The sequence below is a fragment of the Electrophorus electricus genome, chromosome 7 (assembly GCF_013358815.1).
Source record: "Electrophorus electricus isolate fEleEle1 chromosome 7, fEleEle1.pri, whole genome shotgun sequence".
NCBI classification, from domain to species: domain Eukaryota; kingdom Metazoa; phylum Chordata; class Actinopteri; order Gymnotiformes; family Gymnotidae; genus Electrophorus; species Electrophorus electricus.
This window is the reverse complement of record NC_049541.1, coordinates 21,310,022-21,334,764: the sequence shown is the minus strand read 5'-3', so window position 1 is coordinate 21,334,764 and position 24,743 is coordinate 21,310,022. Positions and strand designations below refer to the sequence as shown.

Below are 24,743 nucleotides of genomic sequence, written 5' to 3'. Positions count from 1 at the left end.
GCTGAGACATTGCAAAGAAGATATAAACAAACAGAAAAACAAGCCAGATGTGTGGTGTAAATCAGTCAGACGTCACGTGACTGTGGTGTGTGGCCTAAGTCAGTCATATGTCACGTGACTGTGGTGTGAATCAGTCATATGTCACGTAACTGTGGCGTGCAGCTTAAATCGGTCTTAGATCACGTGACTGTGGTGTGTGGCGAAAATCGGTCATATGTCATGTGACTGTGGTGTGTATCGTAAATCAGTCATGTGACTGTGGTGTGTGGCTTAAATCAGTCATACGTCACGTGACTGGTGTGTGCCATAAATCAGTCATACGTCACGTGAATGTGGTGTGCACTGGGTAAAATAAATGCCTTTAGTGACAAAAGTGACTTCAAATGTGGCATTAAAGTTGGTGCTGGCTGTGCCCACTTTAAACATGGCATGATAGCTTGTGCTAGATGTGCCTGCTGGCATGAGCTAGGGGCACTCAGGGCATGTACTGTGGGGGGTGGGATAAGAGAGAGGCCCCCAGGAGGGGGTCGTAATTTTAAAAATGATATAAATATTTTTGAAAAAAGGCCTCCACCCTGGCCTGATTTTGCACTGCACCACTGGATGTCACAGTTGTAATTTTCCAAGCAGCTCCTGATGTGCCTAGGAAGCACTTTGCACTTCGCTTACAGGAACTCTGTTCCAACATCCTGTTTCTCCAGAAATCTTTCACTCTATTTCACTGTAACTTTGACCACATAATATTTTGAAATAGATACTTCTTTCAATGACTAAATTCATTAGTAATTATGTAATTAAGTCAAAGCAAGCAAACTGCTAAGGCAGCCATTACATTCCTGATATTAGAGGCATCAGTGCCTGGTTCTGTGTAGAGTACAGATGGAGCTCGGTCTGTCAGTGGACAGACAGCTGAAGCATGCTGAGAGAAACAAATGCAATCCTACCGCCATCTAAGTATTACTGCTGGTTTAATTAGCACAATGCCAATGGAAGTTCTGTCTGAAGGAGTCAGTGCAAGTGCTTCCATCACCCTCCACTGGGAATGGCACATGTTGCACTGGGAATGGCACGCGCACACACTCCTTGACCAGTCGTTGAGGAGCAAGCTTTATTGGTCTCCTGATTTCCAACTGTTCAAGCTCACGTTCTAGGACAAGCACACACTGTCCTTTCTGCTCTGACTGTAGATGCATGCCATGATTGCACTCCCTAATACACTCCATGATACGCTGCATAATTCATGTTTCACATAATGCTTAGTCAAAAATGTTCTCAGCTAAATTGCTGTAATAACTGTAATGTAATTGCTCTCTGTTTCCATGGGTGCATGCACATGCGAGTGTATGTGTAATTAGAAGTGGCCTCAGACTGTCGGTATATTAACTGTTTGTGCCTTGAGAATAAAGATAACTAGCCAGGTGCCAAAGGCTGATAGACAAAATACCCCATCTTTCTAAACACCTGTCTGAACACCATCTGACTGAACATCCATCTAACTAAAAACCTGTCTGAACACCATCTGACTGAACATCCATCTAACTAAAAACCTGTCTGAACACCATCTGACTGAACACCCAATTAACTAAACACCCATCTGTCTGAACACCATCTGACTGAACACCCATCTGACTAAACACCTGTCTGAACACCATATGACTGAACACCCATCTGTCTGAACACCCATCTGACTAAACACCTGTCTGACAAAATGCCAGTCTGAACACCATCTGACTGAACACCCATCTGACTAAACATCTGTCTGAACACCATCTGACTGAACACCAATCTGACTAAACATCTGTCTGAACACCATCTGACTGAACACCCATCTAACTAAACACCCATCTGTCTGAACATCCAACTGACTAAACACCCATCTGACAAAATGCCTGTCTCAACACCATCTGACTGAACACCCATCTAACTAAACACCCATCTGTCTGAACATCCAACTGACTAAACACCCATCTGACAAAATGCCTGTCTCAACACCATCTGACTGAACAGCCATCTAACTAAACACCCATCTGACTAAACACCTGTCTGAACACCATCTGACTGAACACCCATCTGACTAAACACTCATCTGTCTCAACACCATCTGACTGAACAGCCATATAACTAAACACCCATCTGACTAAACACCCATCTGACTAAACACCTGTCTGAACACCATCTGACTGAACACCCATCTGACTAAACACTTATCTGTCTGAACACCCATCTGTCTGAACACCCATCTAGCTTAAAATCCGTCTATCCTAACTGATGGCCTTTGTCTCACAGTTTCTCTCTCTTCCTCTGTCTCACACACATGCACTTTCTCTCTTTCTCATCTAAGGCTGCATCATTTTTGTCTATAAACTAGTTACAAAATGAAGTGTGGCTTTGTAAAGATCAAAAAAACATTAAAAAATGTAAGCTTTGTCATTTTGACTCGTGTATTTTGTTGTACTCCTAACTATATCCAGCAGTTTGGCTATCTGTCCCAGTTTGGCTATCTGTCCCACTCTTCTAACAAATGGTCTGAATGCCAGTGTGTAAGACCCTGAGCAGACTAATTCTCACCTGTCAAACATCAGCAGTGATGGATCCTGCATCTTTAGTTTGTATTATCCAGCCTCTCCCTTAATTAGGGGGGCAGAGTTATTTCAGGTCCGTTTGGTGTTTGGCAAAGCCTGTATGTACACCGGGTCTGACTCAGGAGATAAAAACAGGATATAAAGACTTGTAGTAGATCAGAGTGGTGTAAAGAATTATTGGTGTTTTGTACAGAACATTGATTATAAGTTTTTTAAAATGTATTATGCTAAATATAATTTTAGTGTCATTTTATGATACATAGATACATTTTATGTATCTTTCCCTTGGTGTGTGTGTGTGTGTGTGTGTGTGTGTGTGTGTGTGTGCATGTTTGTATGTGTGTGTGTGTGTGTGTGTGTGTTTGTGTGTGTGTGTGTGTGTGTGTGTGTGAGTGTGCATGCTGTGTGTGTGAATGTGTGGCTCATGCATACTTGTGAATGTATGTGTGTGTGTGCGTGTATGTGTGCATGTATGTGTGTGTGAGTGTGTGTGCATGTGTATGTGTGTGTGTGCGTGTGTGTGTGTGTGTGTGTGTGTCCACAGACAGATGCAGCTCTGATGTATGACGCGGTTCATGTTGTTGCTGTAGCAGTGCAGCGGACACAGCAGATCACTGTCAGCTCTCTGCAGTGCAACCGACACAAACCATGGCGCTTTGGAGGAAGGTTTATGAGTGTTATTAAAGAGGTATACACACACACACACACACACACACACACACACGCACACACACGCACGCACACACATACACACGCACACACGCACACACGCACACACACACACACACACACACATACACACACACACACGCACACACACACACACATACACACGCACACACACACACACACACAAACACGCACACACACACACAAACACAGTGCTTCAGTGGTAATACAACATGGTATTCCTCTTGACCAAGATACCTTTGGAGGGCAATACTAGATTTTGTAGGTAATTTTTCATTTCCTGTGACAGGGCTTAAAACAAACCATTCTAGAGACATTTGGATACTTCATCCTTTTTTCATCCTAAATGAATATGCATGTAGTCTATTATATTTTAATTATGCTGGATCATACATAATGACAAAAGTGACATACGTCATAATACAAAAGCAATTATCATTCATCAATTAGTTCAATTATTCATTCATTTATTTATTAAAAATTAGGATTTGACATGAAGGTCATAGGTTAAATTCCCAGGGACCACTGAACTGTCCAGCTGACAACATATCTGTCACTCTTGACATGAGTATCTAGACAAGAGTATCTGGATAAAAAAAAGAGTATCTGCCAAATCCTGTAAATGTAAATTGCATCTCTACAGTGGAATGGGGATGCCAGATCCCCTGTACCTGTCTGTAACTTCACAGATTCTACAACTCAATTTGTGAAAACAGAGACTTAATAAACTTAATAAAGCTGCAAAACTAACTTTTGTTACTCGTTTGTTACTAAGCATTTTCCTTTGAGATTTATTATCACCGTTGATGATTTTTTAAAAGCATTTTCCCATTATCTTACAGTTATTAACACAGTATTTGAGTATTATATAACATTATTATATAACACAGTAAGCATTTGTCCATGGGTCTTGTCTCTTTGCCATTGTCTTTGGGTCTTTAGGTTTTTTTTGTATTTGTAAACATGTCTCTCTCTTGTGTAGATGTCATATTTATACACAACAACCTTTTTTCTCGTTGTATCTTCTGGGCTTCTGCTACTGACCTTGAGGTGGTATCATAGGTCATTTTTGAAATAAAGAAATGAGTGTGTTGTAGCCATTCTTCCTATCTTTTGTAATCTCTTGCACCTCAGTCTCTCTCTCTCTCTCTCTCTCTCTCTCTCTCTCTCTCTCTCTCTCTCTCTCTCTTTTTGTGCGGCTCTCAGAAAGCTTTGAAGTCAGACTTCAGAAACAGACTTCACAATGATGAATCCGATAGTCTCTTTGTAGTGTGGTGCTGTGGTGCTGTGTTAAGATGCCAGCGTGGTATACAGCAGCGTGTGGTTTTTGATCACACTTCTTATCATCACAGAACAGAACAGGGATGTGCATACCATAATATTCTCCAAATCGTGTATTTATAGGGTGTTAGAATATGTAATGAAGCATTTCACTCTGGTCTTTTTCAAAGGCTTCCTGGGACGGTCTGACAGGACGGGTCCTCTTCAACAAAACCAATGGCTTAAGAACAGATTTTGATCTTGATGTGATAAGCCTAAATGAGGATGGCCTGGGGAAGGTAATCTGTGTGTGTGTTTGATGCTTGAACACATGCAAGTTTCTTTCTGTGTGTTTGCATGCTTGAACACGTGCAAGTTTCTTTCTGTGTGTGTTTGCATGCTTGAACATGTGCAAGTTTCTTTCTGTGTGTGTTTGCATATTTGAACACGTGCAAGTTTATTTCTGTGTGTGTTTGCATGTTTGAACATGTGCAAGTTTCTTTCTGTGTGTGTTTGCATGCTTGAACACGTGCAAGTTTCTTTCTGTGTGTGTTTGCATATTTGAACACGTGCAAGTTTATTTCTGTGTGTGTTTGCGTGTTTGAACACATACAAGTTTCTTTCTGTGTGTGTTTGCATGCTTGAACACATACAAGTTTCTTTCTGTGTGTATTTGCATGCTTGAACACATACAAGTTTCTTTCTGTGTGTATTTGCATGCTTGAACACACAAGTTTCTTTCTGTGTGTATTTGCATGCTTGAACACATACAAGTTTATTTCTGTGTGTATTTGCATGCTTGAACACGTACAAGTTTCTTTCTGTGTGTGTTTGCATGCTTGAACACGTGCAAGTTTCTTTCTGTGTGTGTTTGCATATTTGAACACGTGCAAGTTTATTTCTGTGTGTGTTTGCATGTTTGAACATGTGCAAGTTTCTTTCTGTGTGTGTTTGCATGCTTGAACACATGCAAGTTTCTTTATGTGTGTGTTTGCATGTTTGAACACGTGCAAGTTTTTTAAGTTAATGTATGTTTGTATGTATTATGTTCACATGTATCAGACATGTTTCCCATTATTATTTTAATTGACAGATTGGAACATGGGATCCTCCGAGTGGTTTAAACATGACAGACCATCACAAGAGTAAAGTGACCAATGTTACAAACTCCTTATCCACCAAATCTCTGAGGGTTGCCACTATTCTGGTAAACACATATAAATCAACATACTCAACATAGTCGATTCTATGATTCAGTCACAATTGCCAAAATGTATACAAGTGGTTGATGTAATTAACAACAAGTAGTTGATGTCTGCTAAATGCCGTAAATGTAAATGTGAATGTAAATGTAATTAGGACCCTTTTTGAGCCAAGAATGCTCAGCTCTGGGGTAGCACAAAAGGGTATACTAGGACACCTTTTCTTTTATTTCATATCAATTATTTAAAATCAGCATGTGCATATATTTGTTTATATCCTGATGATTCTGCTCTTTTAGTGTCATAAGCATAAAACAGTTGTTGAAAATGTGCTTACCGTCAAACTTTAAACTGTAAGCAGATGGCATCTAGATAAATGTATTTAAGTAATTTGGGTTAAGTGTATACGTGGGGGATGTCAGTAGTGTAATCTGTCTAAGGTGTGAATTAGATGAACATTCATCAGGTGAAAGGTGTGGTTTTAAAAGCCTACTACTTAGTAGTTTATCACAGGAATAGAAATTTAAAAAGCTTTTAAAAAATTAAACAAACTACTAAAGTTTGTTTTAAAACTTCATCCATTTATACATTTAGAATCCACCCATTTCTGAAAACAGGCTACTTGTGGAAAGTAGTTTTACATTTATTAAGATGTTGCATACTTAGAATATTGTTAGAAACAACTGTTGTAAAGTATTTTAACAATTTGGTTAGACGTGGTCACACTTATTTGGTTAGCGGTAGTCACACTTATTTGGTTAGAGATGGTCACACTTATTTAGTTAACGGTGGTCACACTTATTTGGTTTGCAGTGGTCACACTTATTTGGTTAGTGGTGGTCACATTTATTTTTCAAGAGGAGGCTCCACCACTTTTATTTCATTTAGATTTAAAACCAAACTGGGTAACAATACATTTTTATTCTGCATCTTTGCTATCAAATAATTGTCCTATAGAGATAAAGTGTAGTCTACTAGAAAGAACATTTAAAGTGTAGACTATCAGAGAGAACATGTAAACAGTTTTGTATTACTGTTTTTGTGGTCTGATCTGATCTTGACAACAATGGAAATAAGCTTTATTGTGTTTTAATCCTCAGTGCGTTGTATTTTGTGTAATGATTACAGTTCAGTGTTATATGTCTATTAAATCATCTGATAAATTCAGTCATTTGGACCAGCAACCCATGTCCATACAACTAGCTACCCATACAACCAGCTACGCATACCACCAGCTACCCATACCACCAGCTACTCATACAACCAGCTACCCATACAACCAGCTACTCATACAACCAGCTACCCATACAACCAGCTACTCATACAACCAGCTACCCATACAATCAGCTACCCATACCACCAGCTACCCATACAACCAGCTACCCATACAACCAGCTACTCATACAACCAGCTACTCATACAACCAGCTACCCATACAACCAGCTACTCATACAACCAGCTACCCATACAACCAGCCACCCATACAACCAGCTACCCATACAACCAGCTACCCATACAACCAGCTACCCATACCCATACTGGAGATGGTTGGTAGATTAACTGTTTGCAGGTCTAACACCATTGTCCCCTTTATGAAGCAATTCTGATCTTTTCTCACCAGCTCATTTTGTATTCAGGCTTTTAGTGTTCTCTCTCCTGGACATAGGAAGAACCCTACGTGATGTTCAAGAAGTCCGACAAGCCTCTGTGTGGTAATGAGCGGTTCGAGGGCTACTGTGTGGATCTGCTGCGTGAGCTCGCTTCCATCCTGGGATTCCGGTACGAGATCCAGCTGGTGGAGGATGGGCGGTACGGAGCACTGGAAGAAAGCACGGGAGAGTGGAACGGCATGGTCCGGGAACTCATGGACCACGTGAGTCCTCGTCTCAGGTCCACGTCACAAGCGCTGCGCTTGGCCTGCCTGATATCTGTAGGGACGCTATGCCGTAAACAGTGTCAGCATAACTCCTCTTTTCGTGTTGGAAATGCAAAAGTGGAGATACTGGCATCTATGAAATCACATGGAAATGTTTCATATATAGCAGATTTATCTTCTTTATTTCATATCAATGACACACAGACCTGACAGTATATATTCGGCACATGCATGTATTTTACACACAATTTAGGAATAATTTCCACTTTACTTCAACAATAAAGTTTCTGCATTTAAAATAGGAAGGAACAAATACCTTTGCAACATGGAGAGCCTGTTGAAAAGACCATCAGCTGTTTTATAAAACACTGTGTAAGCAGAATAAAAGCCCGAACACAGAAAGCTTCTGTCAAAGATCGTTTTCAAGATTCCAGCTAAAAGGCTCCGGAGTAACAGGAACGGAAAAGTACTTGCCTAATGTTTGAGCCCCTATGATACCACAGCTATCTGAGGCAAAGAGTCCAAGGGAACAAAAGTATGGTTACACACTGGGTGTAAGGAATGGCATTACCAATCACAGTGACATGAGCCAACTGTAGTCACAGGATGGGCAGAAGTTGCTGTGTGGCATTACAGTCCTCAGAGGAGGCAAGTGCCTATCTCATCCTTCAGCGCTGGTAGTCATCATATGACACTTTTATCCAAAGCAACTTATAATTCACACAACTTCAGCAATTGAGGGTTAAGGGTCTTGCTCAGGAGCCCAACAGTGGCAACTTGGCAGTGGTGGGACTTGAACTGGTAACCTTCTGATTACTAGACAAGTATCTTAACCACTGAGGTGCCACTGCACTTGTGAGTGGTTAGTTAGCCAGTTATTTAATGCTAGTTAGTTTGTTAATGCTAGCTGGTTTGTTAATAGGGAAAATGGAATACAAAACAATTACCTGTGAAGTATGACTTCTAGGCAAATAACATCTGCATGGACGTGTTAAAATCACAATGTGATGTTCATTTTTGGCCCACACAAGTAATAGTGCAAGCTCTGCTAATGACAGATGAGAGAAAGCAGAGCTTTGTAACAGTTTTCTCCAGAGATCTTATTAACAGACGCTGTAGTCAGAGCATGGCCTTGTTTAAGAGCAGGCATCCACTCAGCACTGGTGTGGGACCACACAGGAATTGGTAATATAATCTTCAGAGTAGATGTGTGATTAGTTGACTGATAACCAGTACAGCACATTCCATTTTGATCTCAATGAGTTAGTTAAATGATTCATAATAAAGGTGACATCATTGCACACTTACTGTAGGCTTTGAAATCTTGATAAACAGTGTGTAGTGTATTGATGAAGGGGGAATAAAGTTCTATTGAATATACTACACCAGTTCATGTGTTCAAGTTAAATAAATTAATTAATGTTTAAACTTATAGTTGTATAAATGCCACAGGTGTACAGAGATCTCTTAAAACAAAGAATTCATTTGGCACCAGTGCCCACAGGTCAGTTGGCACCTCTGCCCACATGTCAGTTGGCACCTCTGCCCACATGTCAGTTGGCACCAGTGCCCACAGGTCAGTTGGCACCTCTGTCCACATCAGTTGGCACTGGTGTCCACAGGTCAGTTGGCACCTCTGCCCACATGTCAGTTGGCACCAGTGCCCACAGGTCAGTTGGCACCTCTGTCCACATCAGTTGGCACTGGTGTCCACAGGTCAGTTGGCACCTCTGCCCACAGGTCAGTTGTCACCGATGTCCACAGGTCAGTTGGTACTGGTGTCCACAGGTTAGTTGGCACTGGTGTCCACAGGTCAGTTGTCTGGGGACATGTCCCCTTTTTTTTTTTATTATGCACCAGGTTTTTGTGCTTTTACCAGTAAACTATAAAAGCTCAGAATGTCTAAACATTTTAGGAATTCACACATTTTATTTAAAAACACCTGTAACCTAATTTCAATAGTACATAATAAATGGGTAGAATCCTAAAGATTTAATTTGCGCTGTTTTGAACTGATAGACTCTCAGATCATAACTGTCTCTTTACTGCTGTGTGATTGGCAGAAAGCAGACCTGGCTGTGGCTCCCTTGGCTATTACGTATCTGAGGGAGAAGGTGATTGACTTTTCCAAGCCGTTCATGACTCTGGGCATCAGTATCCTGTACCGGAAGCCCAACGGCACCAACCCCGGCGTCTTCTCCTTCCTCAACCCGCTCTCCCCCGATATCTGGATGTATATTCTGCTGGCTTGCTTGGGTGTCAGTTGTGTGCTGTTTGTCATAGCCAGGTAACATGTTAGTGTGTAAAAAAAATAAATACAATTGCTGTGCTATAAAGATGCTAAGCTCCGACGTTGTCATGACAAAATTCGCAGCGTCATGGCAAGGTCGCTGAACTCTCTGGAGTTTCTCCATTTTGTCGGTCTCAGCAGAAGAACACATGTACAAGTACATGCAAATGAGCTCAGGGATGACCTAGTTTTACTGGTCATCTTTAGGTATATTTGTTATATATACAGATATATTTCTTATATAAGTTTGTCACACTGACCGAGTAGAGAGCTATTCACTGCACTTCTCCAGGACTGAATTCTTGTGGAAGCTTATTTATTTTCTGCTCGTGTTTGCTCTTGAATTTCTTTTCCTCCCAACACTCTCTCCCCAAGCCCTGTGGCTGGTCTGCATCTCTCTTTAATTTACACTACGATTTCTCCTCCCTTTCTGCTTCTGTTACCACCCTGTAATATATGCACATCTCTTTTACACCAGTCTTTTAATTACAGAATGAGCTCTGTAGTACAGGAAAGAGTTTAGATCTTTTATTACCCTGATCGAGCCAGTAATAACACAGACACATCCTTCTCTTTCTTTATGGCTTTGCTGTAGAGATCAATAACACCTAGCACACAATGTTTGTATAAACAAGCATATAATGTTTGTGTAAATAGGTGTCTTTGCATATACATGAAGTAAGAGGTTGTTGAGCGGGTGTGTTAACCTCAAGGCTTTTCGGGCGTCTCTCATGTCTAAGGCCCTCAGACATATTGTGGTTACTGGTGTTTGACTCTCAGTGTTACTGGCAATATGATATTTAAAACAAAAAGCCACAACTGTCACCTAAGTTGGTACAGAATATGCATAAAATAGTATTTTATTCTGTTGGGGCATGATGGGTAAGTTCTACTTATAGAGCAGAAATCTCTGCATGTTATCATTTGCATTTTTATTATAGATTTGGATCTGAGCATGTTTGTGTGTGTGTGTGTGTGTGTGTGTGTGTGTGTGTGTGTGTGTGTGTGTGTGTGTGTGTGTGTGTGTGTGTGTGTGTGCGTGCATTTGTTCTCTTTGTCTAACCTTTCTGCACCTCTTTCTCTCTGTATCAGGTTCAGTCCGTATGAGTGGTATAACCCCCACCCCTGTAACCCAGAGTCTGACATGGTGGAAAATAACTTCACTCTGCTAAATAGTTTCTGGTTTGGAGTTGGAGCTCTCATGCAACAAGGTATACGCTTCAGACTGGTGCCCTGTTCTTCTGCCTCCCTCTGGCCCACCTGGCATCTCTGGTGCCCCCTTCTGTTTCAGAGTTGTTACTGCAGGCCTGAAGGGACTCATTCTATATGTACATTTATCACAGCAATTTTTCACTCACAGAGGAATATCACTCCTACTATTTAACATGTTACACTGAATACCAGTTCATGCTTCAGAGAGAGGAGCATTAGAGTGCTTTCATCACTGGTGCACCACTGGTCCACTGACGGTTTCCCTGCACTAACACAAAAGTTCAGTTCAGCAGTTTGGCAGGTTGAACCAGGTGTTTTGGAGCTTTTCAGCACTGTAGTGAAGTACACTGATGATCTGCACCAACAGAGACCCATTATTTACATTAAATAGGCTTTATTATCTTTACATTACATAGGATACCCATTATATCAAGCATTACTGTACTTAAAATACATATATGTATAAATCTTCAAAATATACCATTGATTGGTATATTTCAGACATAAAAGGAGATTGTAATTTCTTAACAAATGATGACAAATCTTTCTGAAATGAGAAAAAGCAATATCAGAATTCCCCTCACACATTGATGACTAGAATTCAGATTGTGATAGTATCTGTCCTACCATGATGCTACATACAGCTGCCTGTCACAGGAACTCTCTACAACACTGGTGTGTAACATAACAGGGACTATAGACACTGCACCGCAGGCACTACAGACCGAGTCCCTTCACCTCTGTGGTTTGCACCATAGATGTCTGTGGGAAACAGTGATGGGGTTTGACGTTACCTTGGGTACATGATAGTAAGACTCAACCAGGTTACCAGTTTGGTGAAAGAAAGAACTGAAAACTCATTCTATTCTTTTCTATTATATTCTACATTCACTGGCTATTTTATTAGGAACATCTGTACACCTGCTCATTAAGGAAATATTTAATCAGCCAATCATACAATGGCCATGCAGTGTTTGTTGGTGCCAAATGGGCCGGTTTAAGTGTTTTAGAAACCATCTCAGGCTCCATATCTAAAGGTTACACAGAATGGTAAAAACACCAAAAAACATCTAGTGAGAGGCAGCTCTGTGGGCAGAGACACCTTGTTAATAAGCGAGGTCAAAGGGGAATGCCCAGATTTGAGATGACAGGAAGGCTACAGCAACTCAAATAACTCAAATAACTCAAATAACTATTCTTCCCGACTGTTTTGAGGAGAAACCTGTCGATCCTTGAGGCAGGTGGGCTAAAACAGCGGAAGACCACACTGGGTTCCACTCCTGTCAGGTATAATGGGGAATCTTTTCTTGCCACACGTTGGGTCCTTGAATACCAATCAAACATCGTTTAAATGCTACATCCTTTCTTAGTATCATTGCTAACCATGTGCATCCCTTTATGACCACTGTTTATCCATCCAATAATGGGTACTCCCAGCGCGACACCGCACCACGACACAAAGCACAAGTCGTTTAAAAATGGCTCTATTTTTGCATGGATGAGTTCTCTGAACTTCACTGCCCCGAACCCTTCCCCCACCCCTCCAGGATCTGAATCCAACAGCGCTAGGAAGATTTGTGGTGTACAACGTACCTCTGATCAATGTGTAGCGATTACAATCACATTAACATGGACCACAGCCTCAAAGGAGTGTCTCAAACACCTTGTAGTATCCGCGCCATTAGGAACTGAGGCTGTTCAGATGGGGTATCATTATGCCCAGTGTTAACATGGTGTTCCTAATAAAGTAGACAATGGGTGTATTTTGGAAAGTCTAATTCAGCTTTGGAAGAAAAATGTTAAGTGTCTGGTGTTGGTTTGTTGCACATGTTTAGGTATTTGTAGTTTGGCAAAAGTACATGCCATCTTCACATCAGTCAGATAACGGGAAATGTCGAATATTAAGGCTGTGTCTCTACATTCTTGTGACAATGGTAGCAGTGTGTATATGCCAAATAATGGGTAAAAATAGTAGTACACAATTTTCATGTTTTATATATATGAAAAATATATATTGTCAACCAGTTAATAGCTCTGTAACAGATAATCCCTGCAACACAATTTCTTCAGTGTGTGACATACTGGTAGCCTTCAAAAGTGTCAAATCGAAACATCAAAACTGTAAAAATGTCTTCTGGCATACTGAATAAACTGTAGGCTGAAACTTTTCTCCAGAAGCATAAATTAGACTGATCAATATAATATAGGATGAATGGTGTTCCCTAATCCTGCTCCTAGACTATAGCTGTACTGGGCTTTTGGGTGTTTAGAGTTTTGTGTTTCCCTATTCTATAACACACCAGACTGAGCTCATCAGCTAATTCACACTAATTAACAAGGTGTGCTGAATCATGGAAAACACTGAAAAGTGTAGTACAGCTCACCTTGAGCACATCTACAGGGAGTCACTGATGTTAAGCACTGAATGGTTTATTATCTAGGAGGTAAGTAAGGATGGAGCCCACCAGGGGAACTTCTCTCTCCTGCTCTTAACCTTGTTCTTCCCCTTAATTAACCCTTAATTAACCCTGACTGGCCCTTGATTAACCCCTCGCATTCCGCTCTCCTAGCCTTGCCTCTCCACTGTGCCCCTCTTCCCACAGGTTCTGAATTGATGCCCAAGGCTCTGTCCACTAGGATAGTTGGAGGCATCTGGTGGTTCTTCACCCTGATCATCATCTCTTCCTACACGGCAAACCTGGCTGCCTTCCTCACCGTGGAGAGGATGGACTCACCCATCGACTCAGCCGATGACCTGGCCAAGCAGACGAAGATCCCCTATGGAGTGGTGGAGGATGGCGCTACCATGGCCTTCTTCAAGGTACCACAGCTAAGTCCAAGAACAGGGCTTTCATGTTCTTCACTGTATTGTGAGCAGATATTTCACATATTTCATCTTTAGTTATGGAAAAGCTCCTGAGAAGACTCCTGTGCATTCAGAGACAGAACCATGAATGCGAGCAAAACATCAGTGACCTAAAGAAGCATGTCACTAAAATAGCTCTACTTTTATAACCGTGTTGTTATATATAAAAATAACTGTGTCCAGAAAACGAATGAGATAACATGTGTTGTCCCCTGCAGAAGACAAAGATCTCCACATACGATAAGATGTGGGAATATATGAACAGCAGGAGGCAGACTGTGATGGTGAAGAGCGTGGAAGAAGGTATCCAGCGTGTGCTCACGTCTGACTACGCCTTCCTCATGGAGTCCACCACCATCGAGTTCGTCACACAGCGGAACTGCAACCTCACGCAAATCGGCGGTCTCATTGACTCCAAGGCCTATGGTGTGGGAACCCCCATGGGTAAATACTCACTGGACCTGAGCTTCACCCTGCGAGCCAAGAAAGCTAACCAAACCCATTATTATAAACTAAACCCATTATTATTAACTAAATCCATTATTATAAACTAAACCCATTATTATTAACCAAACCCATTATTATAAACTAAACTCATTATTATTAACCAAACCCATTATTATAAACTAAACCCATTATTATTAACCAAACCCATTATTATAAACTAAACCCATTATTATTAACCAAACCAATTATTATAAACTAAACCCATTATTATAAACTAAACTCATTATTATTAACCAAACCCATTATTATAAACTAAACCAATTATTATTAACCAAACCCATTATTATTAACCAAAACCATTATTATTAACCAAACCCATTATTATAAACTAAACCCATTATTATTAACCAAAACCATTATTATTAACCAAACCAATTATTATAAACTAAACCCATTATTATAAACTAAACCCATTATTATTAACCATTATTATAAATTATAGAAGTGACAAAAAAGTGGCACAAAGCCAAAACAAATACATCCATTAGCATCTTCACTATATCTTAAAGATCTGATTAAATCTATGTGGATTAAATTCATGTAGACTTCAGTTCAGCTTCACATCCATAAGCAGGAACTTTTCTTATTTGCTGACACTAATATTCCCTATAAATCTGAGACCAAGGGAATACCGGGAAGATCAGGGATCGGCGCTTGAGCACCTGGGTCCTCAGGTGTCCCCTACCATCAATCTTCTAACACTATGTCTTCTTGGATGGCTGTGCTGTGTTTACACAGAGCAGTTAGTGAATTCACAAACATGAGGAGAGACAAAACGCATGGAACTAATGGTTATTTTAGTTTATTCCTTTCATTTAGCAGAAAGCCAAAAAAAGACCCTTGAGTTTGATATGGTGGTTGGTTCTACCAGGAGTAGTAATGCACTGACTCTAATGGACAGTAATTTCTGTGTACTGCAGATATTGTGCACTTGCGGGCCTTGTGCAGTCTCCAGTGTTAGACACTATAAAAGTTTTACTCAGTGTTGTGCAGATGTTCTCTGCAGATGTGCTTTTATATGGACAGAGTTCAGTGGACATGGACATAGTTAGGACAGCAGGAGTTACAAAAAAAAAAAAATACTATTTACCTACAGTACTGACATTAAGAAATGTCTCCCAAATGCCGCTTCATTTCTGAATTCTTATTCTGAAACACCAATCGTTTTTCTCAGGATTTATGGTATGACTTTTCACAGTTTATCTTGCAGTTTATCTTGCTTTTACAAAGCAATTGGATGCACCAAAAATAAAAGCATTGTATGATAGTGTAGAGGAGTGCTAAACAGCTGGGATTCAAGTTCAGATCCCAGTTAGGCCATGTGAAGCAGAGAACCTGTAACGCGGTAGCCCGAGTGCCGAAGGGCATGGAGCAGGACGCACAGACTTCCAAAACATAGACGAACATTTATTCAAACACAACATAAAGGACAAATGTGGCATTCACGTGAAAACACAAACGAACATGAGCACACTAAACACTAACAACTTTTAACATTTAACACGATATTTAAACAAACAGTCAAGACTCGATACATGTAGTTACAAACACACTACACTAACAATGACCAACGCAATGCACACTTTCACACATGTTTGAATACACAGACAAGACAAGGTGCAGGTGTGTGCAGGCGTGGCCACAAACATATCCTCCCAAGTCACGTGGCATGCCAAACCACGACGCACATGGAAGGCAAGCATTCCATGACAGAACCAAGGCAAGTGGCCCTCAAGTCAAAAATGTACATGAAGAGCACCTCAGTGCCAAAAGTTCAATATACTGCAAAACAGCTTTAAAGCATAGAAGAATGACTTTAAACTTGTAACTAATCTTTCTAATATTGCCATTCTGATTACTGATTTGATAACTGACAAGTTATTTGTCTAGTATACAAAAGACAGTGTGTAAATGGTCATTGATTGTGTACTGTACATTGAATATCAAGCAAGTAAATAACACCCTATCAGTCCTAAGAAGGATAAAAATAGAAATTCTTGCCTGTTCCAAAAAAGTATACCAGTGTTCTTTCACTACGGATATACCAGTGTGCTTTCACTACAGATGCTCCAGTGTTAATTCACTACAGGTATACCAGTGTTCTTTCACTACAGGTACACCAGTGTCCATTCACTACAGGTGCACCAGTGTTCTTTCACTACAGGTACACCAGTGTCCTTTCACTACAGGTACACCAGTGTTCTTTCATTACAGGTGCACCAGTGTTCTTGCACTACAGGTACACCAGTGTCTGTCCTTTCACTACAGGTGCACCAGTGTTCTTGCACTACAGGTACACCAGTGTCCTTTCACTACAGGTGCACCTGTGTTCTTTCACTACAGGTACACCAGTGTCCTTTCACTACAGGTGCACCTGTGTTCTTTCACTACAGGTACACCAGTGTCCTTTTACTACAGGTACACCAGTGTCCGTCCTTTCACTACAGGTGCACCAGTGTCCGTCCTTTCACTACAGGTGCACCAGTGTTCTTTCATTACAGGTACACCAGTGTCCTTTCACTACAGGTACACCAGTGTCCTTTCGCTACAGGTGCACCAGTGTTCTTTCACTACAGGTACACCAGTGTCCTTTCGCTACAGGTGCACCAGTGTTCTTTCATTACAGGTACACCAGTGTCCTTTCGCTACAGGTGCACCAGTGTTCTTTCATTACAGGTGCACCAGTGTCCTTTCGCTACAGGTACACCAGTGTCCTTTCGCTACAGGTGCACCAGTGTTCTTTCATTACAGGTGCACCAGTGTCCTTTCGCTACAGGTGCACCAGTGTTCTTTCACTACAGGTACACCAGTGTCCTTTCGCTACAGGTGCACCAGTGTTCTTTCATTACAGGTACACCAGTGTCCTTTCGCTACAGGTGCACCAGTGTTCTTTCATTACAGGTGCACCAGTGTCCTTTCGCTACAGGTGCACCAGTGTTCTTTCACTACAGGTACACCAGTGTCCTTTCGCTACAGGTGCACCAGTGTTCTTTCATTACAGGTACACCAGTGTCCTTTCGCTACAGGTGCACCAGTGTTCTTTCATTACAGGTGCACCAGTGTTCTTTCATTACAGGTACACCAGTGTCCTTTCAGTACGGGTACACCACCATTCTTTCCACTCATAACACCCCTGTTCTAGATTCATAACACCCCTATTCTAGATTCATAACACCCCTGTTCTGTACTGCTGTTTAAGCTGCAATTTTTTTTTTGTGGGGGTGGGGGTTGCTTTTTAAGAACCAAGCTCAGAATATCATATAGATATACATTGCCTGGCCAAAAAAAAGGTCACCACCTGGATTTAACTAAGCAAATAGGTAAGAGCCTCCTCTTACCTATTGGATAATTACTGCATGGGTGAATATGTTTCAGCTGACAACAAGTTATTGAACCCTAACTGATGCAGTGAGTAGCTTCTCATTTGTTAAACAACCATGTTGAAAAACACATCCTGTGTGATTGTAGAAAAGTTGTTAATCTGTTTCAGAAGGGTCAAATTATTGGCATGCATCAAGCAGAGAAAACATCTAGGGAGACTGCTGAAACTACTAAAATCTGGTTAAGAACTGTCCAACGCATTATTAAAAATTGGAAGGACAGTGGGGAAACATTGTCTTCGAGGAAGAAATGTGGTGGGAAAAAAATCTTGAATGATCGTGATCTGCGATCACTTAAACGTGTGGTGAAATCAAATCAAATCATAGAACTCAGGGATATGTTTAATAGTGAACTAAGAGCATTTCCACATGCACAATGTGAAGGGAACTCAAGGGATTGGGACTAAACAGCTGTGTAGCCTTATGAAAACCACTTGTCAGTGAGGCTAACCAGCAAAAACGGCTTCAATTTGCTAGGGAACATAAAGATTGGACTCTGTAAGTAATGGAAGAAGGTCATGTGGTCTGATGTGTCCAGATTTACCCTGTTCCAGAGTGATGGATGCATCAGGGTAAGAAGAGAGGCAGCTGAAGTGATGCACCCATCATGCCTAGTGCCTACCGTACAAGCCTGTGGGGGCAGTGCTATGATCTGGGGTTGCTGCTGTTGGTCAGGTCTAGGTTCAGCAACCTTATGTGCCCAAAGAATGAGGTCAACTGACTACCTGAATATACTGAACGACCAGGTTATTCCATCAGTGGATTTTGTCCTCCCTGATGGCACAGGCTTATTCCAAGATGTCAATGCCAGGATTCATCGGGCTCAAATTGTGAAAGAGTGGTTCAGGGTGCATGAGACATCATTTTCACACATGGATTGGCCACCACAGAGTCCAGACCGGAACCCCATTGACAATCTTTGGGATGTGCTGGAGAAGACTTTGCGCAGTGGTCCAAATCTCCTATCATCAATACAAGATCTTAGGGAAAAATTAATGCAACTCTGGACAGAAATAAATGTTGTGACATTGAAGCAGCTTGTGGAAAAAGATACCACAGCGAATGCATGCTGTAATCAAAGCTAAAAGTGGTCCAATGAAATATTAGAGTGTGTGACCTTTTTTTGGCCAGGCAATGTATTTTTTTCATTTGATGGTTGTCTTATTATGAATAGAGATGAACATATGTGTTATCTAGTTATGAAAGGTAGCACTCTCAATTCCAGACGCCACCAAGAGTCTGAGTGGATCTTGTTAAAACAGCAGAAGACCTCACCTCATTATGACTCAGAGATTACATAAATACTTTCATAAATAATTAACGTGAGGTCCATTTTAAAAACATGGTTCCTTTTCCAGTTCCATAATAACACATGTTATCCATATTATCAAATATGCACTCCTTTGTTATTTTCTTCACTGTAACAGGTCATATTTGTTACGTTCATATTTTGTCCCTGTAGGCTCTCCATACCGAGACAAGATTACCATAGCGATCCTGCAGCTTCAGGAAGAAGGCAAACTGCACATGATGAAGGAGAAGTGGTGGAGAGGAAATGGCTGTCCAGAGGAGGAGAACAAGGAGGCCAGTGCTTTGGGGGTGCAGAACATCGGGGGTATCTTCATCGTACTGGCCGTCGGCCTCGTCCTCTCGGTGTTCGTCGCTGTGGGGGAAGTGCTCTTCAAATCGAAACAGAACGCGGACATGGAGAAGGTCAGCTGCTGTCGTGTTTATGGCTCCTTTTTAAATATTAAAGGCCTCTTCCTCTCCCTCCCCATAACTCCTCTCCTTCTCCTCCGTGCCTCTTCTCTCCAGCGTTCTTTCTGCAGCGCCATCGTGGATGAGCTCACACTGGCCCTGAAGTGCCAGCAGCGTCTCAAACCCAAGCCACAGACGCCCGCCATCGTCAAAACAGAGGAGGTGATAAACATGCACACCTTCAATGACAGGAGACTGCCTGGGAAAGAGACTATGGCCTGAAGTCCTTCTCTGCCTCCCTGCCTCTCAGGGGTGAGACAGCTTGGGGTGCAAGGGAGCCAGGGGCAGGAGCAAATCCCACAATGCCTTTGGGTCTGCCTTGTCTGCCCCAGTTCTTGTCCCAGAGATGTTTCCTGTGGAAATGCAGATGCCTGGGCACAACAGATCCGCAAACCTTTACAGGACCGCACAGGTTGCTAGGCAGTCGTCTTGGTTTGGAGTATCGAGCCTTTTCAGCAGTGTATGTAGTTTCTCTCATGGTGTCAGGACCACAACGAGCTTCTGCTCCTTGTCCTCGATCTGCTCCTACAGATGTTCGACGTCTGATGAGACAGAAAGCCTCACAGCTGAAAAATAGTGCCATTTCATTCCTCGTTTAATGTTTTCTAGGATGCCTTTGTTAAGTGTCAGTCACACCATGTTTAAAAATCAGACTATGAAGATTAAAATTAATTTTCCTTTTCATGTCAGTTTTTTTTTTTAAATAACTTTTTCGACTACGTTAAGAACAAAGGATTTAAAATTCCATAAAAGTTTAGGGTTGAAGCAAAAACTCAACAGAGAAGAAAATCAGATTTGACTTCTTCACTGCACTTTTTCTCGGCTAAACTTAATTACTTCTGAATTACACGTTGTGTGCCAAGTTCATCCCCTAGGCAAGACTTCAGTAGGCAGTAGACAAGCTTTAATTGACAGGACACTTATTTCTCACTGGCACAAAAGACTGTGATCTGCAGCACATGTAGTATGCTACTTTAACTAAGCGAATGTTTTGTAAAGCAACATTTCTGTGATTGGGAAGTTTAATTTTAGAAGCATAAAGAGAAAGAGTGACCAGGCCACAGTTATGAGTGGTTGCTTTCAAATTCAGTGGTGAACAGAGGCCTCTGGTCTCATCAAACACCACATCATACACCACACTCAGCCATAAACACTGATCGCTTAAGATGTCTGTCAGATAGAAACCTCTACAATCATTTGTCATGCCCATTTACCCCCTAACTGGCTAACTAGTAACTGAGTTACCGCAAAGCAAATTTGCAAGGTCAAGTCCATCTCTGTGATTAGGCTGAAGACAGTTTAGCATATCTGTTTTGCTGGAACTCAAGAGTCTGCTCAAGACAGGCTCACAGATGGCTACTCTCTCTAGTGAATTAATTAAATATAGTTTACATGTCTATAGAACAACATTTTTAATTTATTCGGGTAAAAGAAATTGATATGTGGTAATAAGAAGATGAAACATTAAACTTTTCTGGTTAATACAAATCTGGATATTATCATATTAGACAATTAAGTACCCAGATTAGTAATTCCAGGCTATTATTGTAAATGATTTATAAATACATTTTTTGGCTGGATCATGTGAAATGTTATTGGTTACTATGGCTGGCTCATGTTAAAATGTTATTGGTTAGTATGGCTGGATTATGTGAAATGCTGTTGGTTAGTATGGCTGGATCATGTTGAAATGTTATTCGTTAGTTTGGTTGGATGCTGTTGAAATGTTTATTTGCTGATTACAGAGCACATTTCACTTTCTGAAACATTTTTTATCTTAAAGCTTCTATTCTAAATGACTATAAGTATAAAAGTCAGTTTAACTCGAGTGTTTTTAAAGTAATTATCTTACATTAGATTTAATAGGATGTTTCTCTTCAGTTTTCAATAGGGACAAGTGCCTGTCTGTGTTTGACAAGACGTTCCTTGCATATTCCATCTGCTGAATATGCCATACCATTGGTCCACATCACTGAATTACACTGAATTACACTGATCTACACTCCTTCACTCCATCCTGTAATCAAAAGACGCATAGATAATCAGGACGCATAGATAACCAGATGGCAATAATGTTAATAGAACTTTTTTTGTTCTTTTATAACATTCTAGACTCCCTGTAAAGGTTTGTTATTATTTTTAAACATGTAGGAGATGCTGTTCCTTGCAGGACAGAAGATTTATCATCTCACAATATACATTTAAGAGTTTCACTGTTAGTTCTGTATTGTCTTGCTGTTTTGTATGAACCATTTTAGCACAGTTAGCTCAGATGTATTAGGTGATCTGTCACTGCCATCAACTAATTAAACCTGAACCTTTTTCGTCTCTCTTGACCACATTGTGTGGTGATAAGAAGATGAAACATTTAACTTTTCTGGTTAATACAAATCTGGATATTATCATATTAGACAATTACGCACCCGCACTAGTAACTCCAGGCTGTAATTATAAATGATTTATAAATACATTTCTTTTGCTTTTATGTAATATTATACAAGTTCAACTGAACAGATGAGTGTTGAAGTGGTTACATGACCTGAAATGTTACATAAAGGAATGACACAGACAGAACCATCAAGTCTCCAGGCCTGGAACAAACAATACTGTCTGCCAGACTTGACAGCTGAAGCAGTCTAGCCCCTCCCCTCAGTCCCTGCCATCTTTACAAAGCTTTCTCCAAAGCCCCTCCCACCAAGGACACACCTACTTAACCTACCCTTCTGTGTAATGGGTGCACAAGCAAAATGATTGGCAGGTAGGGAGGACCGCCTCCTTGCCCAGGTTTCCCCTCTTTATTGGTTACTATGGCTTGATCATGTTGAAATGTTATGGGTTAGTATGGCTGGATAATGTTGACATGTTATAACTTAGTATGGCTGGATCCTGTTGAAATGTTATTGGTTAGTAGGGCTGGATCATGTTGAAATGTTATTGGTTAGTATGGCTGGATAATGTTGAAATGGTACTGGTTAGTATGTCTGGACCCTGCTGAAATGTTATTGGTTAGTTTGGCTGGATGCTGCTGAAATGTTTATTTGCTGATTACAGAGCACATTTCACTTTCTGAAACATTTTTTTTAAATCTTAGAACTTATATTCTGAATGGCTATAAGTATAAAAGTCAGTTTAACTAGAGTGTTTTTAAAATAATTAGCTTACATTAGATTTAATAGGATGTTTCTCTTCAGTTTTCAGTAGGGACAAGTGTCTGTCTGTGTTTGACAAGACTTTCCTTGCATATTCCATCTGCTGAATATGCCATACCACTAGTCCACATCACTGAATTACACTGAATTACACTGATCTACACTCCTTCACTCTATCCTGTAATCAAAAGACGCATAGATAATCAGGACGCATAGATAACCAGATGGCAATAATGTTAATAGAACTTTTTTTGTTCTTTTCTAACATTCTAGACTCTCTGTAAAGGTTTGACAGAGACAAACTGTACCCTGCTGTTTTAATTACTTAAACTCTTAGGAACTAACTTCATAACCCCTCATGTTTGATTTTCTCGGGTTTTTTTGTTTGTTTGTTTGTTTGTTTGTTTGTTTGGGGGGGTTGTTTTTTTGCTTTTATAACTTGCTAGGTTTTCCAATATAGTTTTATATAGCTTTTATCAAGCCAAATTTTGGTCATTGTAAGAACTGTTCAAGGAAGCATGTTCACAAGCATCATCTGATGTGCCTGGAAAGGTTAAAAGGTTATTTTTTGATTCTTTTGGTTGGGTTCACAAAACATTGTTTCTAACAAAAAACAGCAATTTTGTATAGAGACAAATTTTGTAGTAATTTATCATTTATACTGGTGCCAAGAACAGAGATGTAGCTTACTGTATATGTAAAGTATTATAAACCACATTATTTTTAACATCCCTAGAATTCTCCACATTAAACCCTGTGGTTTTCAAGACCAGAAAGACATTCTCAGTTTTCCAATCATCATTTTAATAATTTTAATAGTTTACTCTGATGATGTGTATGTTTAGGTTGTCTGAGGTAAAACCATTTTCCAACATAATGATAACATAAAAGAAATTACTCAAGAACATGCAATTGTTCTTGAGCAAGCTTTAAATATCTTCAAAATGTGATCTGCTATTTTGGAATGGAACAATATACATCAGGAGTTCACAGGCTGAAATTGTAATAAAAAAAAACACCTGAGCAAACTGTTTGTGTGTGTATGTGTGTGTGTGTGTGAGAGAGAGAGAGAGAGAGAGAGAGAGAAAGGGAGAGAGAGAGAGAGAGAGAGGGGGGGAGAGAGAGAGAGAGAGAGAGAGAGAGAGAGAGAGAGAGAGAGAGAGAGAGAGAGATAGCTACTCCAGTCTTTGTCTTCAAAGCCTGTTTCTGTTACTGTCCCACTGTAATCTTGACATGGACTGGACTTCTTTCTCAGCTAATCCTGGTCTGCTGCTAAGAGTGGTCATATCTTTAATGATAATCTTACTTTTTTCCGGATAATTGTCTGTTTTTTCTATATTAATAGCCAAAAACTCATAAATCATACTTGTAGTACTAGATTGTCTGAAATATGTTTTTGAATAATAGCACAATCTTTCCATTGGAAGTCAGTGAAGTCATTTAAAATAAATTATTTATCATCCAGTGATGCTTAGGACAGTCTGTGGCCATACCTATCTTCTGCAATAATAAACAGATTTATAATCTGTAGGTTCCATTCTAACCTTTTCGGCATTGCCACTTACGGCTCTCAGAAATCAATTACCAATCAATATCAGACCATACAGAAAGGGCACCATGTTGTCATGTGAACATCAGAGTCCATAGGTATATAATGAAAGACCAAGATTAGTGCATAGTTTACAAATACCCTGGTTGCTTATATCACTATACGTTTATTTACTGGATAGGTATGTGGCCATAGATTCTCACCAAAGAAGAAAAGATTGAGTAAACTGTATTATTTATTCACGTCACTAGACGTAAGTGATTGCTGCCTGCCTACAATGCCATCTTCGTTATGAATGAATTTTGCCTGTACTACCCGAGAATAGTGACCCCTGTAGATCGGTTTGTGCCATTACACTCAGAGTTTTAAAAAAATGAAAATGAAAAATAAAAATTAGCATATTTTTTTTTAAATATAAGAAA

At 40.4% G+C, this 24,743-nt stretch overlaps 1 protein-coding gene across 2 annotated transcripts in view; it reads left to right on the top strand.

Moving 5' to 3' along the window:
- LOC113587785 (glutamate receptor ionotropic, kainate 2-like) overlaps positions 1-23,783 on the top strand; it is a 50,727-nt gene extending 26,944 nt beyond the window's left edge. Inside the window, exons 7-16 of one of the 2 annotated variants that reach the window (XM_035528105.1) lie at positions 3,127-3,270; positions 4,724-4,831; positions 5,626-5,739; positions 7,401-7,607; positions 9,674-9,897; positions 10,993-11,111; positions 13,716-13,933; positions 14,197-14,422; positions 19,328-19,578; positions 19,681-23,783. In XM_035528105.1, the coding sequence (XP_035383998.1) occupies positions 3,127-3,270; positions 4,724-4,831; positions 5,626-5,739; positions 7,401-7,607; positions 9,674-9,897; positions 10,993-11,111; positions 13,716-13,933; positions 14,197-14,422; positions 19,328-19,578; positions 19,681-19,845 (1,776 nt within the window). In that variant the 3' untranslated portion in view covers positions 19,846-23,783. Of the gene's footprint in view, positions 1-3,126; positions 3,271-4,723; positions 4,832-5,625; positions 5,740-7,400; positions 7,608-9,673; positions 9,898-10,992; positions 11,112-13,715; positions 13,934-14,196; positions 14,423-19,327; positions 19,579-19,680 lie in introns of those variants that run through there. The other variant, XM_035528106.1, reaches the window with a different exon arrangement.
- Positions 23,784-24,743: the final 960 nt, after the last annotated feature.